General features: G+C 36.4%; 1 protein-coding gene across 1 annotated transcript; it reads left to right on the forward strand.

Moving 5' to 3' along the window:
- Positions 1 to 2,165: 2,165 nt before the first annotated feature.
- On the forward strand, positions 2,166 to 4,844 carry LOC117415132 (interferon gamma 1-like). Its single transcript, XM_034025115.2, has 4 exons — positions 2,166 to 2,291; positions 3,503 to 3,574; positions 3,926 to 4,120; positions 4,529 to 4,844. Exons 1-4 carry the CDS (start codon positions 2,166 to 2,168, stop codon positions 4,658 to 4,660), a joined length of 525 nt encoding a protein of 174 aa, XP_033881006.1. The 3' UTR covers positions 4,661 to 4,844.
- Positions 4,845 to 21,523: the final 16,679 nt, after the last annotated feature.

Below are 21,523 nucleotides of genomic sequence, written 5' to 3' on the forward strand. Positions count from 1 at the left end.
TACTGCATCACCTTCAGTTAGCAATGAAGTAAATGTTTATCTGAAGTAATCATTGTGGTACACAGGAAGAGTTAACTTCTTGAGAGCAGGGCTCGAGCGTCCATGTGAAGAGTTTTACCAGTACGGTTGTTTTAGAACAGGTGTCATTAGTTAGTGTCATCTCAGCCGTGCTTTATTTGTCTTTCTGGTATTGAGTAATAACTGCAAGGCTGATCTCCATAGAAGACAATGGGAGAGCAGTGTCCGGTTGTTATATATTCACCAATAACAAACACCCAAGTGTTTTTCTAATGCTTAAATATGTTTTGTCACCTAATTGTTGAAAGGTTATAAATATACCTAGCAGTGAGCTGGGTATGGCATCATGAATTAGGCATGGAGCACTAGGTAATGACAAGGGCCACATGAGGACCCACCAAGAAGGCCGCTGTCCATTGAAAAATGTCTTTGGAATACATCTGTTTAATCTAATTTAACATGGCAGGTGCTTTTCATTCTGTTGAAGTAGGCAGTGTTGCTTACTCAGTAAACCATAGGAAGCAGTCGTAGTTTTCTTCACCCATGGCTTGATGGTGACAATTATTCGGAATGACTAAATAAGATGACACATGCTGATGGCCTGCTGTGTGAAAGTTTCCATATACTTGTCTTCAGTACAGCCTGTTTAAGACGTTCTTCCACTCCGTTCAAGTTATTACCTCAGTCTCCTCAGATGGGGTTTCTCATGGCCGAGGAAGATTGAGGTTATCACCCAAAAACGCCCTGGAAGCAATTAATCAAACACACGCCATGGAAACTTTCGGAGCTAAGCGTAGCACTAAGAAACTTCATTGCAATAGGTGCCCACTAGGACCAACTCCGCAAAAAAAAAAAATAATAGAAAAATAGTTCTAGCTTAACATAATACCTAAAGATGACTTTAAATGATGGTTCACACAACTCATACAAGAAGTTCTTAATTTCTATTTGTAACCAAATAGAAGCAGAGGGTTTGCATTAAAGACAGTAAAGCCTCAGCTTTGTGTTGCAAAGTGGTGGAGCACTCATCTTTACTCAGAACTGGTTGTGCACCTTTCATAAAAGTGTTAGCTGTTAAGAAGTGTGAAAACCTCAAGCTGCAGATATGAAGCTAGTCATGAGAATTTCAAGTAAAAAGGAAGGAAAGGGTGCATTGCAGATGCAAATGAAAGACAAATAGTATCTATCTATAGTGTACATTTACTGTTGCATGTGTAATAGGGAATTCATCTCAGTTTTTCTTAAGATTGTAATTAAAGGCTTCTGTAAAAAAAAAAAAGCAATAATGTTTATTCATACTTTACTGTTAAATTAAATTGGTCAACAGACAAATATATTGCTCTGAAACCTGAAGTAATGATGACTTAACAAAGTGTCAAATCTCTTTTTCAAAATGCAGAAAATACCTAGTTTAGAAATGAAGTGTTATTAATGTTTTCGGGTTGATAACTTTTCATAATGTTTACAGGTAGGCATATTGTTAATTAAAGAAAAAAACAGGAAAATGAAAAAGGTAATTACATTAATGGTATAAAGACTGTGATGAATACGACAGTTACTGCATTTATCAAAGGACTATGGTTTGTGGAGAGGTGTGAGTTTCACCACTACCTTGTCCACAAATGCAGTCATTTCATTCAAACCTTAATGACCAGAAACTACATTTCCACCTCCGTCATTGTCTATCGCATTACAAAGTTGAATTTTATGTGGTGTGACAACCCAACGCCCCCCAACTCCCTATCCATAGAACATCAAATCAAATTTCCCCAAAACTAAAGACACCATCATACCCCAGATTTTTCCGAAGAATCCTTGAAAGCCCTTAATGCAGAAGTCTAGTGGTGGGTTGGGGTTTTGTGATTTAAAGGAAACAATAAGCAGGGCTGACAGCCCACAAACCAATCTATTATCTGACACAATCTAAACGTTAAAGTGCGTCGATTGGGCATTTCGATGCGACAGAAATATACATGGCTAAAGTATAAATACCCTTGTGACAACAATTTGGCATCATTCACAAGAGACTCAGAGCTGAGTTCAGAAGACAAAAGGGAACTTACTGACCCTTGATAAGACGATTGGAAATCAGAAGCTTAGTCTAGAGGGGTTAAGATTACTAGGTGCTGTATTAATACTAAGAACAAATGAATTCACTACAGAGTTTGTTACTTTTAAATGCAATTGGTCTAGTTACCTTTGGATGCGTCTATTCCAGTGAGGTGATCTCTGACTATGTGAAAAATGACATCTTACAACTGGAAGAACATTATGTAAGTACTTTACACACTTATATACATTTTATTTGAAATGCTTTAATATATTTTAATTTTACACCAACTAACATGGGTTTTAAACATATTATAGATAATTTGATGGATGTCAAAAATACTACAATTAGTTATGTTATTTAATTAACAAGAAAAGGTTAATTCATTTTTATATATTGTTTTGCTGGTTGTGTATTTGTGTGACCTTAATTATATTAGTTGTCTTACAAGTTAGAATAGTACAGTAGCTTCTGAATGATTTTTAATACATTATGTCAGAATACCATGCTCCATGTGAACTTACAATCTGCATTCAGTATGTTAAAATATCATGATAATAATATCCAATGCAGTATGATACAGCTGAACCCCAACTGGGTGCATGTAATGACTGCAGATGTAACAGACGACGCTTAATCATTATTGCTTGCACTGAGCACAAACGTAGCCTGCCCTAATACACATGGCTTTGGAAGTGAAATGAATGTCTCTGTGGTCTATAGATGAAGCTTTTGGAGTCAGACTCAGTCATATCTGGAATAAATACAGTGGTATGTTATGAAACTGGACTGTCTGAGCACGGTTTACAAACCCTTCTCTCCAGACGTTTTGAAGGCACCAGATAGTAAGCTACAGTATAACAAACAATTTTGACAACCTGACAATCACGTTGCACTACTCTGCTGAGCCTGATGGTTTATTGGGTGCAGAATCCAGAGGAGCAACTCAAGAACATGACATAATTATGATACTGTAACTTGGAGAATAAAAACTTGATGGTAATGAATTTTGGAAAACTTCATAAAAAGTATTGTGCATAATATGGTAAACCCCTCTGTGAAAGGATGTCCTGGATGTATCTTTTGTTTTGGAAAATTATCCTGCTTTTTAAGATAGCCTGGATGAAATGCAAAATTTGTTTTACACTGAGTCATTTTTCTGCCAAGTTTGGGGACTGAAGAACAGTTTTCCCTACATATTTTCACCAATAGTGGATTACAGCTTAAACTCCTGGCTATTTATGAATGCTCTAAGAATTGTATGACACTTCTATGAAATAAACATGGAACAAACTACATGCAGGAGCACTAATGAAGACATCTTATCTTGTGGAGGTTGCAACAATGATGTTGCATAGCTGATACAACAGTGAGAGTTAAGTTGTATAATTCTGCATTGTGGCATCTAAATTTTATTTTATTTCTTTATTTCAGAAAACAAATGATCCCATCTTGGCTGGTGGAGGTCCATTGTTCCTCAATTTTCTCAAATATTTTGATAAACAGGTACAGTCCTGTCACTACACTTTTTAATTCCAGTATTTTTGTTTAACACTGGGCAGCAGTGTGGAGTAGTGGTTAGGGCTCTGGACGCTTGACCAGAGGGTTGTGGGTTCAATCCCCGATGGGGGACACTGCTGCTGTACCCTTGAGCAAGGTACTTTACCTAGATTGCTCCAGTAAAAACCCAACTGTATAAATGGGTAATTGTATGTAAAAAAAATAATGTGATATCTTGTAACAATTGTAAGTCGCCCTGGATAAGGGCGTCTGCTAAGAAATAAATAATAATAATAATAAATGACAGCTGCAGTGTTCATGTTTCAGGAAAGTTAATTTACCTTGTACCTCTTACAGGAAAGCGGAGACAAGATACTTCTTAACGAAATAGTCAACGTTTATATTGATATCCTCAAGAACATGAAAGACACCACTGAAGATCAGCGTTCAAAAAACAGCATCCAGCATGTCTACAGAGAGATGGAGAGACTGCGGTTTGCAAGTGGGACAGGCACTCTGAAAGAAGAGTTAAAGAAACTATGGGAAATTAAGGTAAGGCATGCCTTAGTATGTTGAATTGAATTGACTCAAGTACCCTTTTTAATGGTTCCAACCTAATTTTTTAATAGTGTAATGGATTCCCCCATTGGTAGCTCCACTTGAATAAAAGATGCAGTAAGAGTTGTATGCTGGATATAACATGCTTTACTTGGTCACATGCAAGTTAAAATACAGTTTGTGGGGGTCAAACCAATGAACTCCAAAACTTTGGAGTTGATGTTACAATAAATGAACCCTGTTGGGTGCGATTAATATATACTTAAAAGGCAACACCAATGCTACTGTTATGCAATGCAAATCCATATGACATTATTTTGATGCCATGAAAAAAAAAGTCCTTATAGTTCCTTATAGTGTTGCTCATCGAAAATAAAAATGTTTCCTTCTTTTTTATTTCAGAAAAGTGATCCGATTGTTCAGCGTAAAGCTATGCTTGAACTGAAACAGGTGCTAGAAAAAGCCATGAGAATCGAAATAAAACTTCAAAAAAACGTGCAGAGGAGAAGGAGGAGACGAGTAAACTCACCATAAATTATTTCTGAAGACTATTTATTTTGAATGTTTATTTAATTTATTGCATTTAACTTAACATTGTTATATTTATTTACCTTAACTTATCTCAAAACACCTTAATGTATTGGTTGAACTGATTTTACTTGAAAACAATAACAATTTACTGCTGAATTACATTAGTATTTATTGTATAGTCTATGACTACCAGCATGTAACACTTCTTATTTTTATATTTTAATAAATATTTCATTTATATTTAATGTATTTGTTTTGATGCTATCCTTTTTTCTGAATGTTTTAAGTCTTGGGTTCAGTGCATGTCATATGTTATATGGAGAATTTAACTGTTATCCAAGAACAGAAGATGGGGGAGGCCATTCGAACCATCAATGCTCCTAGTACTCTGTCTAAGTTTTTAAAGAACCCCAAGTAACAACATGACTGAAGCAACAACATGACTTGACAACTCATTCCATACATTAATCACTCTCTGCTTAAAAAGAGAGCATATTACCACTTAAGAATGTGCATAACATCTGCCAGTGGTAATAACAAATGAGTACTTTTTATTCATAGTAAGAAAAAGCATTCACTGTATTACTCTGAAATTATGTAATGAAAGCATTTCAACAAAAAATGCTTGTTGCAGAATTCTAATCTACAGCCATTACAAGTATGAAATAGGCTTGAAAAAACTCTACACTGTGTAAACTCTAAAAAACAAAATACATTTTGTTAGTAATGTAAAGTAGTTTCAAGTAGTAAATATGTCATATGTTTAAAGTGCATATATTGGTGTACTCAGTTACTAATGACTAATGTGATAATATAAGCACAAGTGGCTGTTTAGAAAGGTGATTCTCCTTGAATGTGGGTCAGAGCTGGGCCACAGCTGATCCTCTGAACCCTGAGTAAAACCACAAAAGGGAGTGCAAGGCTTTACTGAACGTGAAAAACTTCTGTCATTCTTAGAAAGAGTTGAGCGACCCACTGGGGTTTCCTTAAAGTAACAGGTGCAGGATGCTGTGTGTAGTAGTGCATGGGTAGAGATACCCCTCTGCTGGCTTAAAGATACCAGGAACTTTGAAATAAAATCAAAACAAAAAATTGAGCTTCAAGACAGAAACAAGACACAATAGCAAGATGCAGTACACGTCAACAAAAACTTCTAAAACTTCTAAATAACCTTTCATATCAGTGGTCAAGATGGCCTCTTTGTATTACAAGCTTAATTCCAAATGAGTTGCACTTTATTAGTTGCCATTATTCCAGTAAGTAAAGTCAGAGACAAATAAAGCTGAAAACAAACTCTTATAGCAAGATATTTATTACATATAGACCTGTGTTAACTTGCATACTGAAATAAACGGCCCACTTCAGATAACCTCCAACCTCTCCCAGCTACTGCACGTCTCTATTTTTAAGAGGAGTTGTAATTTTATTTGCAATTTGCTAAAGAATGAAAAGAGGTAGACAGGAAACTAATATACATTTTTGGCAAGTTAATCATAAAATGTGAAGATGTTGCAGAGAGTTATGCCACACCTGAGCTGTGAGGCTCAAGAGTGGGAAAACTACAACAGAGCTGGCTTGATCCCGATTCATCACACTCAAACTCCACTTCAAATGGCCAAAGATGGATTACAGTCAGTGGTGGAGGAATAGCTGGTGCAGCCGGGGCAACTGCACAGGGGCCCACGCACTCAAGAGAGCCCTGGAGGAGTCTGAAAGTTTGGAAGAAAACATTAATAACATCCTTCACATTTAGATTTGCAGATGTTACAACCTTCATATTTGTATCACTGTAGCTACTGGTACCAGTAATTCACTTGTTATCTTCCCTTGTTCCAACACCACTATTCTCTTTAAAAAACAATTGAAAATGTATCGGAGATTTACTTTAACCTGATTGGCCAATACCAGGACTTAAATCTCTGATAAAGGACACTGAATGTCATCATTCAAACTATGTTTATCACTGTTCAAAATCAATCAGTATTAGTGTATTTGTTCTGCGTGTTGAAAGAAAATCTCCGTTGTTGTACACGCCCTCTGAATGTTATCTGTCAATGTAGACTATTCTGCTTCCTCGCTGTCCTATCTATCTATTTAAATTTAGTATAGCAAATAAAGTTAAATAAATAAATAATCGAGAATAGGGTTTGCGGCAATAGTAACCACAATAATAGCAACTAGTCGGTTTGAATGACGAGTTGAAATCAAACAGCTGCACGCGCTCTGATTACTTTCAGCAACTTTACTTACGTATATCAGGCATGTCTCATCTCATCTCTAAAGCCAAGAGGAGGAGGCTTTGACTTTATGATACACATTGTGAACAAGTTACAGAACAGCACGACCGGGATTAACACATACTGCACATAACTAGATATTTTAATTACTAAAACTTTTTATTTTATTTATGTCGCTAATAAATGTTATAGGACCTAATGGTAACTTAAATACAGAAACCTACACACATACACAAACATGCACTCAAATCCAAATAAAAAAAATAATAAGTTAGCTGTACTTTTATTCTTTACATTCACAACCATGTCTGCTTTTCTGTAAGAGGTACCTGAACTGAAGAACAGCTCCATGTAAGTAGGAGCTTTTACTTTATTATTATTTGGCAATTGGAAATCCCCACGAAGCGTCCACCGCTGGGATGAAGCCCGAGTGAAGTCTTTTTTTTTATGTATCTATTTCCTAATAGCAGTAGAACTGTCATAAGAAAGCTTTATCGTCTGGTAAGGCCCTTCTCGTTATGTTAAATGCCTGCCCTCGCCTTTGGCATGTTGTTTTATGTTTATAAACCAGTGTTACATTCAGATTTCGGATCTAGGGCCCACAATAAGGTCCTGCATCGGGGCCTGTCTTTTAAAATTAATTTCCATATACTGTATCAACTACTGGCTGAGAAATAGCTAAACTGCTGCAACAGTACAGTAGTACAAGTGAGAAAATAATTCATTCATTTGTAATGCTCATTAGTGTATCCCATATGCTACAATACTTTTCATATGCAATACAGTGTTGCCAGCCAACTGGTACAAGCATTGGGATGACGTTACAGTAATATAGCAGTATTCCTCCGTACAAAAAGTGAAGAAGTACATTTGTCACATGTGTTTATGGGTATACACACTCCAGAAATAAGTCACTTTCTCTATGTCTATTTAGAAAGTCTGTTGTGTTGATTTTCCTTGAATGTGGGTCACAGCTGATCCTCCCAGCCTTGAGTAAAACCACAGAAGGGAGCACGAGGCTTGCAAAGCCTCCGCAGTTCTTCGAAAGAGTTCAGTGACTGGGGTTTACTTATGTTAACAGATGTTCTGTGTACAAGATAAAACAATATCCTTAAAGATAAAGGGTGAAGATTAGAGGTGTGTCGATACTTGTAATTTCTGAGTAATTGCCTGTCACAGGATAGCTTTGTGGGTGATGTCAGACCCGGAAGAGAGTGGACACAGACAGTCAGTACTGGGTATGAAAGCGCTGAGGCACACATTTAATTATAAATAAAAGGTATAAACAAAACAGAAGACTTTCACAAAACAAAACAGCATGGTGGCCAAAACAGACAAACACGGAACACACAAGTATCGCGCTGGTGTAAAACCAGCACGAATAGCAATTGTAATTATTAGTTATATTTTCTCTCTACTTCCCGACTCTCGTTCCGCCTCTAAACACACTAGCCCCGATGAAAGATGTGTGCCTCTTTTATGCAGCTGTGCCTGGCTCGATTGCTTGTTAAATCATTCAATTGAGCAGTCAGTCTGCACGTGAACTAATTGTGCACTCCACGTGCCCCCATACAAATACCCACTTTAATCTGCACGTGAAGTGATTGTGCAACCCCGTGCCTAAATACAAATCTACATTTTAAATCACCTGTGCTACATAACCCACACCCACACGTGCACCACTACATGCATACATATAACATCCCACATACAACATAAAACACAAAATACGCACCGGGGCGGGGCACCCCGCCACACTGCCTTTAAGAAATTTGAAGTTAAATGGAATGAAACGTGTTAATTACTCAACACAAACTAATGCAATCCCTCGCTTTCCCTTGTTTACACAATTACTGAGCAGCAATCAATACCAATCTGACAGTGGTATTTAATACAGGACCTGTCGTGATCAAACTAACTAAAACTCATTTAGTTTTTATAAACTATTATTTGTCTTACCTTTCTTTTATCCTTTTGATATGAATCTTTTTTTTCACTTTCCTTGGTTTCCTTAGATATGCATCATGTCTGCAGTGAATTGCAGGATTGTAGCCCTGGGAAAGGTGCTATATTTGATTAAACTCAACAAAGAAATACATATCCCAGTTTCCACAGCAGTAGCTTGTGTCAGGTTCAAGGACAAATCAGTTGCATTTGCTACTTTATTTGTAACTGTCAGTTTACAGACTCGGTCCAGCAGTAAAAATGGCAGCGCCCCGGATGAGAGGAAAATTCAACTCCAATCGGCTTTTAAAACACTCAAGGTGGAAGTTAATTACTATTGATTGGTAATCAATTGTAAAGGTAAGGGAAGGGTAGCTTTTCTTGTTTTGAAATCAACACATTAATAAATATGTGTGTTTTGATTTATTAAATACTTCTTAAAAGCAATTACTCTGAAAATACAAGTGTCAGCACACCCCTAGTAAAGGGGAGGCTGTGTGGTCCAGTGGTTAAAGAAAAGGGCTTGTAACCAGGAGGTCCCTGGTTCAAATCCTTGTGTGACCCTGAGCAAGTCACTTAACCTCCTTGTGCTCTGTCTTTCGGGTGAGACGTAGTTGTAAGTGACTCTGCAGCTGATGCATAGTTCACACACCCTAGTCTCTGTAAGTCACCTTGAATAAAGGCGTGTGCTAAATAAACAAATAATAATACCAGTGTTTTGAAACAACATTGCACAAGTGCTCAAATATTCTCTTAAGTACATATGTGTGGCAAAGTGCCCACCCCTTGGTATTTATTTATGTATGTTTTCATTTATTGTTATTATTATTATTAGCACGGCTTTTATTGGTTACTGTTTGAGACCGGTCTTATAATGTGTAGTCGATGGGGATGGGGTTAAAACCCCTTCCCTAGAACTCTCATGGGAATGTGGCTGGAGCCTTAATAAGGTAATTTATTAATAGGTAATTAAGGCTCCAGCCACGAATATAAAAGGACCCACTCTCGGCTCAGAAGGAGGAGAGTGTCAGAGGCGAGACGTGATTTTTGAAGTAAGAGAAAAACAATTGCTATATACCGATATACTTGTTTGTGTTATTGTTTGTTTATTTGTTTGGCCAACGTGCCCTTTTTGTTTTGTAGAAGTGTTTTTTGTTTTGTTTAAACTGTTTCTTTATTATTTTAATAAAATACTGAGCGCAGCCATAGTGGTTCAGTTTCAGCCCATACTTTGTTTTTGATTACTGCTTCCTGAACCTGACAACAGCACCCACACGCCACACAAAGCCATCTGTGACAATATGTCAACAATATACAGAGTAAATTTCAGTTTTATTTCATTTACCTAGAACAGACTAAAGTATATGCAACATCTTGCTTAAATTGGGGCCTTGCTTGTGAATAGTTTTACTCATTGGAGGATTGATCAAGGGTGGAGCAGTGGAAGGTTCTTTATTATTATTATTATTATTATTATTATTATTATTATTATTATTATTATTTATTTCTTAGCAGACGCCCTTATCCAGGGCGACTTACAATTGTTATTTTAGATATGACACTGGTCTTTAATTCTGTGCTGGACAGTGAACAATTTTAACCTTATTAAATTTCATTTTTGAAGACTGTGATGATGATTTAGGATAATTTTGACCTTTAAAAGATCACTTCATTTTTTGCACATTGTTCAAGTAAAGGAACAACATAGATACATGACAACATCACATTGTACTTCAGGCCTGTTCAGCGTGCTGCCAGCAGGGTATCCTGGGAAGTCAGGGTAGTTCTGACGTCAGTGTTCTAGGTGGGACAAACCCTTACAATTCCTTGGGGCCTCAAGCATGTGAAAAGAAATAGGTGGTTTGGGTGCTGGGGGCACTGTGCAGTCAGTGATAGCATCAGTTTGCAGCGTCACACCTTCATGGAAATTCCCTCAAGCCTCTAGCAAATGCATGTGGGTAGCAAGACTGGTAAGTGGGAAAGAATTAGGCCAGAGTTAATATCAGTGAACTAGACCTTGCTTATCAGGCATGTTCAGCTCATAAACTGAGTAGCAAGTGGAGGGGAAGCTCTGGTGCAACATTAAAGCAGTGATAACCAAGGCTTCAAAACCCTGCCTATTGTTTCATGTTTGCTTAGCTTTATGTAAAAAGGGTAAAGATATAACCAGGGTCTTGTCATCAGAAACACTCACGCATGTCCAGATGACAAGTCCTAAGTACTGTAAAACAGCTTTACACCATGCACTGACTTTGTACGGAACTTACGGGTCAAGGAAATGAGGTAGTGATTATTTTTCACCACTACAGTATATTTATCTGTGAATCTAGAAATATCCAGAATATTTTTTCTTCTTTCTCCTGGCGTTTAATTTGAATAGTCTTTCCTGGTAATCAGGGAAACTGGAGATTGAAAATGATTACAGTGGTTTTATACCAGAATAAGTTGAATGGACAGTGTATACTGTAGGTGTAAAAGTGAGCATTTCGTGTCATAAACAAACAAGGATTCTTCCCAGGCATTCCTAGATGTGTCAGCCTGAAAGATGATGATATACATTGTAAGGAAATTTGATAGTCCATATTAATATTTGGGATGTATGGTACTTTCAATGGAGAGATATTGAGCACAGAGTTTAGTTTGGCTAGAGAGACAGCAAATATGACCATTTATGGACATTTGTGGAAAGGGTCTCTGTTCTGCTCTGTTTTGGTTGAATGGGGGGATGGGAGAATCTCAGAGATAAGAGATGCAGGGGAATGTTTGTGAGGCTTGGGGACTGGCCACATACACAGGTTTAGGTGGGGAAGGGTCTCAAATGATGTCATTAGAGGGGAGTGTTCTATGTTATTAAAAAGTAATTGCAGCCATTGTCTGTGGCACAGATTCCATCCGCTGTGACCCAGAGCATTTGTCTCTGCTTTCTTCAAATAGTTCTATTCTTATATTACACCAATAAACATATTTTTGGCTTCACTAATATTGTTTTTCAGGTTTCATAAATTTTTCCCTACAACGTAGTGATGCAATTGTCCTCTACTACAAAAACTTGTGACATCATTCTGGCAAACAGACTTAAGCAATAAAACACAAGAGGGCGAGATAACGCTGTGAGGCTCAAAGCAGGTGAAACCACAACAGAGCTGACTTGATCCCAATACATCACACTCGGGAGTGAATAAACTTCATCTTACAATTTAACTTTTACATTTTACTTGGAATTATGGCAAATATGTTACTATTGGTTGCTTTCTGATATATGATTTATAATCTACAGTACTTCAATACTAAGTTTTTATAAAAGAGAAACACCTTCTATATGGTAACACAACTGCCTTTACATCAAGGTTTCATTCAATCACATCACACCCTCTTTGAGTTTGGCAACACAAGTACAATTCCTAGGTTATTAGTAATATTAATCGCATTACATTCTACTATTGTAGTGACTATGGTATTGAATGAATGTTTATCTTCATTTTCACAATCCAAACGGCTTAAAGTAAATGTAGCTAACAAAACAATTCCATACATTTTCTCTGTATGCACATACATTATGTATATGGAGTCTATATGGAAACATGTGTTTTAGCAAACATCTATGTTCATTCTAAACATGATATCTGTAATTACACTAGGTTCAGGAAATATCTGTCTGCAAGCCATGCTTTTAGACTTGCACTCCCTGTTATTTTACCTGGAGGGTGAAATTGTCCCCACCCCCACTGAGATCTTTCCTTTCAATAACCAATCAGTTGTTCTTAAAAAGAAGCCATTTAGAAACACACATTTTGGACGTGATGTGACTACACCACATCTGCTCTGCAGGATTCTATTGAGATTAGTTTAAATGCTACCAGATTATGCATTGTACTCGCATCAGTATTTGTCCCTTGTCCCTTGTTATCCATATGAAATTGATCCAAAGTCCTGAAGCCTTGGTATTTTTACATCCAGTTGACAAAGTATATATCTTTACAGAAATAAACCACAGGTTTCCAGCAAATGTTAAGTTAATATGCACAGTTCTGAAAGAAGCAAAGGTTGTTAAAAACATGTATCTTCATGAAACAATGTTTTACTTTCAGGTCTAGTCTATTGCACTTCGTGGGGTATATCACTTCAGCAGTGTACTTGGGATCATGGCAACCATTTGAGTCATTACTGGAACCAGCTGGCTGGTTATTGACAGAAAAACTAAGTGTTGAAATAGGGTTACCATATGGCTCCAGATTAACTGGACGCTTTGAGACAGACCGGGATTTCAAAATTCCCCCTAAATTGAAAGTAATTCACGTATAAATGAGCTCCACCTTTGCTGAGATTAATCCTGCTGTGGTGGAATTGCTTGGGCGCAGCAAACAATTCACACTGATCAGCTGCTTCTGATCAGATCTTAATGAACGAATAGCTAATTTATCGATAGAGCAACGAGATGATGATGAAATTGTATTTGCAGAATAACATGGGCGATTGAATTTTAACAAACAGAAAAAAATAGCGACTGGCTGCAATTCATTCTTGGTATAATACAATTATTTGACGTGCTTGCAGGTATTTAAGCACCATTATTAATTGTAGCTAAGGATGGTTCATTTACACCTTCATTTATTTCAATTTAGGGGCAAGTTTGAAATCCCGTTCTGTCTCACAGCATCCGGTTAATCTGGAGCCACATGGTAACCCTAGTTGAAAAGGAATTTTACTTTCCATAATCTGACACGTAACACATTTTTAAGTATAACCCCTCCGAATTTGATCCCATTATTGATACAGCCTAAAATACGTGTTGGCTGAATCTGTCAAAGTGTGTGTAATCTGGCAAAGTATCAACAAAACAAAATCAGGACAATACATTACCGTGTTTTCAGGAAATACTTGTTCACGTAATCAAAAATGGACGTTAAATGTGTGAACCTTATCTTATATCTTAGTGCAGTATCTGCCCAAAAATGAATTGGATCTAACTGGTTGATCTAGAACCAAAATAAATGGGTTTCTAAAGATCTGCTTCCAAAAAGTACAGGTTTGAAGATATGGAAACGCAACGGGGCTTTCTGATCAAAACTTTCAACAATTTTTTAATTAATTTGTTACATGGAAATCTTATGCTCCGCCTATGCTTGTGCTAGTTTTTTTGCGAGTTTAAAAAGGCTGTAAAATATGCCCTATATTGATAGTTCTTATCTATAATTAGTATCTAGGACATTGCCACAAAGCCCACCACGTGTCGCGACCTACATACAATGTCATTACATAAGCACTGACAAAGGACATTTGTTTCACCCAAAACTAAAGTTTGGTATTGTTTTTATTTTTTGCCAAACCCAAACATTATTGAATTAATTCTGCAAATCATTAGCTTCTATAAATTACAACTTTTGGGAGATGTCAGACAAGTATTGTTCTTGGCAAACAGAAGTGATGGATCTGGTTTTGTGACTGGGGTGGGGGAGCGTCTCAGTCGGAATTTTTTTTACCTATCACGCTTCTCCTGTTCCACTGTCAAAGGAAAGTAAGGAGGGAGGACCCACAGTGACATCACAAGGAAATCATTTTTTAAAACATAAGTAGTCCATATAGAAATCACTTCGAGAAAGGTGGAAGAGATTTTTCATTGAAGCTACAAGAAGTACATAATCAAGTTACAGTATGGGTTGTTGGCTTATGTTCCTGTTGCTGGCACTGTCAGTCGGATTAAATTGCCAAATGTTTGCAGAGGGAAAATGCAAAGGACAATGCATTAAAGCAGCAAGCTGTACTTGTACTAGCAGTGACGGCGAGTATGAGAGTAAACTAGCTGAATTAAAACAACACATTCCAATTATTCCAGTAAGTGCGTTTCTCTTATATATAGTCAACACCCTTTTAATATCACTTCAAAGGGATTGACTATACATGGTGATAATAAGTATACTTGACTTTAACAGGAGTTACTCAATAACCTGTGTTGATTCTCAAATATAGGTATTGCATTGATTGTGTATTGTGTTCATTAATACATTTTCTTTTCAATATACAGTGTATTACAAAATTCTGTAATAATACAAAAAAGAAAGCTGTAAACATCCACATTGCAGTGTTCTGTACTGTCTGTTATATTGTGCTATATTGCACATGTCAGTACTGTACAGCTGTACAGTACTGTTTACTGTACTAAACCTTCTAAACTTGCCCTATTATTTCCCAAAGCAAGTGGAAATGAGTTTTCCTGTATGTGAGTGATATTAACCACAGCGAGCGTGGTAATAGCAAACTGACATTATTCGGAGCTTGAAATATTAAGTGGAGGGTGACAATAACAAAAGTGATATTAATATGCCTATTTTTACATCTCATTTTATTTTAATATGTTTTTTTACCAGGTTGAACCATCAAACAATTCAAGTATCCTTCTCTGTATAGCAAAGTTTCAAATAATTAAGGTAAGCAAATACTGCCAAGAAAGACTTATCCTGGTTGATACTGTGACAAACTGTATCTACAGTTACATATTTTAGATAAATACCACAAGCTCTTTTCAATGGTTTTGAAAAATGGTTTGTTTCTACAGTTTAACCTCTAGGAAAGCCCATTGAATAATTTCTATAGTAAAACACTGCAAGACCACAAATGAACTGCACAGTGGCTGAATGTTACCAGCACTCTCCATAGCACGTGCAATCTTTAAAACCTATAATGTAGAATTCAAACATATGTGAACTGAGCTTTTTCCCTTGTAACTGCACTTTAGCATTAATAGGCAAGGATAAACTGCACCTAAATTCCCAAATGTATCATTTACACTTATATTCTTCCCAGGTTTACCATTTCATGTATAAACAACTAAAAGCTTTTTTCTGTTCAATATTGCAGCAGAAAAAGAACATGTATCGCTGTGTTCTGAAGAAGGTTTTTGAATTCTATACAGCGGTTCTTAAAATATATTCAAACCCAGATGCAATAGGAATCATTGACAGAATGAACAAGAGTCTTAATTGCGTAAGTCTACAATTCATGTTGTTTTTGCTACTTTGTAAGTATATGTTAGCCCAATTAAAAGACTTTTGAAGATTTTGTTCAAGCACCAATTTGGCTTTTATTTTTCTATCGTATAAATAAAAAATAATTCAATACAGATCTAATACTGCCACTTTTTACATTTTTAACTAAGACCAAACCAGGAGTTATTTTTATTTTTAAAGACTAAAATACAATCAGAACTCACACACCAGACATAATGTTGCAGGTGCAGGTAAGAGGTAAGAACATACATTTTAAATTCATGGCTAGTAGAAATAATGGAGAAAGATCCCGAAGTGTCTCCAAATGCATCTTTTTTTGGTTTATATTTGATTTCTCAGGTTTATTATCAGTGCTGGGAAAATACTCTATTTAAATGTTAACTTTAGTGGGGTTCAGGGGCGGGAGCCAGGGCTTCATCTCTTCCTGTTTTCACCTGCCTATCATAGACTTCCTATTTATTATTTATTTCTTAGCAGACACCCTTATCCAGGGCAACTTACAGTTGTTACAAGATATAACATTATTTTTACATACAATTACATTATTTTTTACACATTATTTTTATATACAATTGGGTTTTTACTGGAGCAATCTAGGTAAAGTACCTTGCTCAAGGGTACAGCAGCAGTGTCCCCCACCTAGGATTGAACCCACAACCCTCCGGTCAAGAGTCCAGAGCCCTAACCACTACTCCACACTACTGCCCTATATTTAAACCCAGTCACAGCTCTGCTCTTTCTCTTGCATTAGCTTTTTCTCTCCTCCTCCTCAGTTTTTTATATGCTGCATGTCTCTGTGTCGGTCCCCTCTGGGGGGATAGTAAGTCTCACTTCCCTGACCCGGAGTTCCAGTAACTCCACAGGTTCTTTGTGTGGTCAGAGGGGACTACCGGCCACACTATTCTTTCACAGCTCATGCGCTTTATCTTGCCTCAAGAAAAAGGCTCTTACTTCTTCCTTTATCATCCCGTGACGTGGCCCTCATACTCGTAGTGCTCGAGTCACATAACTATCAATTATTTGTGTGTTTCAGATTCTCTTTTCCTCCTTACGTCAAGGCTTCGTATGAGCCGTTCCGTCCTACGGTCAAACCCAGTCGGTAACTGGGACCAAGTCACGAGGCTCCACCTGTAAAGACCCTCAGAGAAGTCAGAGGACTCTGTGTTTTCAGGGGCCTGGAGGCCGATAGGGCTAGCCTCGACTCCACAGGGAAAGCTCTCGCGGTTGGAGTCCGGGCCCATCTTTTTCTTTCTCCCCTGTTTAGAGGCCAAGCCTTCAATCCTAAATTGCCAAAACACTCCCTTCCTCTGGCAGCCCAGGCTCCCTCCCCATGAAACATGCACATCTGTTTTCTGGGATTCAAACAACTTATGTTTTTTTTTTTTGTTTTTTTTTTATGGCAGACAAATTGTGAAAGGTTACTGAAAAAATACAAAATGCTTCCACAAAGATACAAGGTAAATGGAATTATGTTACTAAATCCAGCCATGTTTATCTATGAAATAATGACTCATGTCACAGAGCAGCCTATCCATTTGACTGTTGTTGCTACTGTGGTACCTGTGTAACATGCATCCACTATCATGCCTCTGCTTGCCTGTGAATTCTGGTTGAATGTTGTGCAATTGTGTTGCTTCCACAGCTTTATAGCACATGTTGCATTATTTGCATCTGTAGTTCAGGGCAATGCCCAATCCATTTTGATATACAGGTTCTAATAAAGTAGCCAGCCTGTGTATTTTATAAACCTGTTTATGACATAATACAATATAACTTTTAATGAAAGAGCATCTGGAGGCAAACAACACCTCAATAAAAAGGTAACATATTGTTTAGAAATAACTTAAAACACCAAAAGAAAAATCATAAATAAACCTAAAACTCATAATAAAACAGACTATAACTAACATGCCGAGGGTAAACCAGTTTGTAACATGTATTATCTTTTTATTTAAATGTGCTGTTTTGTGTCTTCCTTGTGGGTAAGGCCCAGTAACGCTGAAGGCTGGACATATGTTCTTTATTCAATACAATATTCGTTTTTCTTCCTTCAGACTGCGGAGAACTGTATGGATAAAATATTAGCTTGTGATGCAGCAATACTACAGGTTAAAAAACTTGATGACGCAATGAAACAGGTAATTGGGATTGTTATCACTGTTGCCCTTTTTGTAATTTATTTATTTCAGGAACATTCGGATACAGTATTGATATATTATGTTCACTAATATATTTTTATTGAAATCTACTTTATAACAGTGACTGCAAGAACATAATTCCAAGATTAAGCATGACAGTAAGCAGTACTGGTGAAAGTTACCAAAGAAGCCTCTTAACCCTTGCATTGTGTCATAAAATGTCCCTTGTAACATGTTTTTTGCAATGTGTAATGCACACTGTGCATTGCTAGACGTACATATAAAACACATTTACTGTATAGAATTGGTTCTGTCTGGAAGTATTGTATCAATGTCTGTTGTGGCAAGTTTTGATAGTTTATCTGTTGGTAAAGTTTTGTTTTTTTTTTAACTATTTTTTATGCTGTAGGTCAACAACATTGAGATCCAAGAAAGGGCCATATCTGAACTTGATCGTCTTTCAGGTTGTCTGGCTCGACCCAAAAATAAATGCATCTAGAGGTTAATTAAAAGTAATAGTTTGAGATCTACTGACCTTTATGTATCATGTTGTTTTAGAACTGGAAATGAACTGTGATTTAACTTATTATAACATGGTTATATAATCACATTGCACTGTTGTGGAAGAAAACATCAAATGCACAGGAATGACACTAGGAGGTATGGTACTAAATAACAGATTACTTCCAGAGCTGTATCTAACATTGATAAGGATTACTGCAATAATGGCTTTCATTTAGTTGTCCATTATTCGCAATGAGATAACTTTAGACACAGAAGAAATTATACATTTTTGTAGGAATTGCTCTTGACACATAGTTCAAAAATGTTCCACAGCAGTAGCACAAAGTCATTTTAAAAACATCTTAACCCTTGCAGCGTGTCATAAAATGTCCCTATTAAGTCCTTCTTCAGATTTTAAATGTTTGATCATTTCAGTTCTCAGAATCAGATGTGAAAAGGTAATTTTCAGAAAAGTCAACTGTGTTTTAGAGTGGGTTTGAAAAGTATTCTCCTTTTCCAAAGCACAGTTTAGCCTAAGAGGATATTTAAAAATGATTCCTTATAAAAACATTCCTTAAAGTTTTGTAAATAGGGTCCAATATGTTGTTAATGAATGTACCAAGTGCCTGATTTTTCCAATCATTCTTCTGTAATTACATAAACTTGTTAAGATATTTTGGTCAGTATTATGTGTCTGTGGAGAGCTGTTGCCTCCTGAACACAGCAACCAAGGACCTCATTTAAGGTTAAATCATTTGAATGCCATAAACTAGAACAAGACATCCAGTATACTTTCCAGGAAAGGATTGTTCTCGGGTCACAAATATGAATCTGTTGGTTTGCATATAACAACGTGTAAAATGATGTTGTTATGTACTTTGTACAATATCCTACCTTACGAGATCTAAAAGTGTATCCCTTAGTTAAATGTATGTAAAGTTGTTTTGTGGAGATGCCGCTGGAGTCACAGACGTTCCTGGAGCCTATATCAGATTTAGATTTTTTAAAAAGTCCTATTTAGAGGATTAAAAAGTTGTCTTTAGTTTTTGCAGATGCACAAATGTGGGTCATATGTACAGTAATGTTTACATGTTCCTTTTTGTTCTTTAAATAAGGGCCCTATTCACAAAACATTACAGACTGTTTTAAAATGTTAAGGGCTGTTTTTAAAAGGCGATTTTGATTAATTAATTAATTTAAGTTTGCAGGTTATGAAGTCTTGGTCAACTGTTTCAGAGAGGTTTGAAAAGTATTCTCATTTTACAAAGCACAGTTTAGCCTTTTAAAAACCATTCCTTATAAAAACATTCCAGAAAGTTTTGTAAATAGGGGCCAATGTGTTGTTAATGAATGTACCAAGTGCCTGATTTTTCCAATCACTCTTCCGTAATTACATAAACTTGTTAAGATATTTTGGTCAGTATCATGTGTCTGTGGAGAGCTGTTGCCTCCTGAACACAGCAACCAAGCACTCATTCACCAATCTTTAAATACCCACGTTAAAGCTTAGTGAATATAGTTGCAGTAATTTGTTGGGAGGACATTGATATGCTTCTTTACCTGTGTTGTTTAAACTTTTCAAAGCTGGGTTTATACGTTTTTTATTGATAATGATGTATAGCCGTGATGAATAAAAACAAATGAAACATTGAAAATGTTAAAGGTGGATGCTGACGCTCTGCTTTTTTTTAAATGATTTGTAATTCTAACAGCATACAACACTTTAAACAAAGGACCAGGTTTCACCAGCAACAAAATAAAGTTTGTTAAAAGAAATAAATACCCTTAATCTTTTGGCTAAGCCGGCCCATCATTTTGCAGACAGAGAAATGTACAAAACCTGGAAATCCCCATCATACCAGCTTTTCCAAAATGTAACGACACACCATCTGCATTTATTTCAACTATAATATACCTTAGTGTAGTTTCCTACAGTATTAATATATATATATATATATATATATATATATATATATATATATATATATATATATATATATATATATATATATATATATATATAGCTACCATCCCTTAAACAAATTGATTATGTGTCACAGCAAAGTCTGTTTTCTGATAAAAGTAAAACCTGGTCCTGGTCTTTGTTCCAACCCTGTTCTTTATTGTTTAAATCAGGAGTGTCAAACTCCTGTCCTCGAGGGCTGCAGGGTCTTCTGGTTTTCATTCCAACTTAAGCTCTCAATTAACATACTTGATCTAATTATTTGTTAAATTTGACATATTTAATATTTTTAAAGGTATTTTACAGTTGATTGTTTTAAAAATGCACTTGATTCAAGGTACACTACCTATGAAACATTTTGAGGCCTGAAGAGAAGTGTTAAATGTGTCCAGTTAATCAAATAATTAGACCAATTAAGGAACTGAGAGCTGGGGTGGAACGAAAGCCAGAAGACACTGCGGCCCTCCAGGAACTGAGTTTGACACCCCTGGTTTAAATGAACCTCAATTAAACCTCAGAGACCCAGAAGTAGTTCATTATCTCACTTTGTCTGTTAAACCTGGAGTGGAATTACCCCTCAGGAATATAACTGGACACCTCTGCTGTAAGGATTCCTCCATACACCTCAGTTGGTTCTTATCACAATATGACACATTGATAAGTGTAGCTTATACAACATTAATACATTAATTGGTATGAAGACAAATTATATGTAAGTTCCTTGAAGTTTATGCAACAGTACTTGTCACTTGTCATCCAACAGGTACATTAAACTCCACTCAACACAATCAAATTGCACTCATTTAGAAACTGTTCTTAATGTCGGCATTGCAGGTGTAAACTACTACTGTTGTGCCTGTGACCCCTAACAACCGGAGGTGACTGACTTGACAATAGGAATGGATTTACGCCATTGATTCCTTCTGATCTGTTAGTGGATTGCCACGGTGAGGTAACACTTGAATTAGCCATTTCAAATTAGGTTTAAATACGGGGGCAAAATTGATTTAAAAAAAAAAAGTTTAATGAAAATAAATAAATAAATAAATAAATAAATAAATAAATAAATAAATAAA

The sequence above is a fragment of the Acipenser ruthenus genome, chromosome 7 (assembly GCF_902713425.1).
Source record: "Acipenser ruthenus chromosome 7, fAciRut3.2 maternal haplotype, whole genome shotgun sequence".
NCBI lineage: Eukaryota > Metazoa > Chordata > Actinopteri > Acipenseriformes > Acipenseridae > Acipenser > Acipenser ruthenus.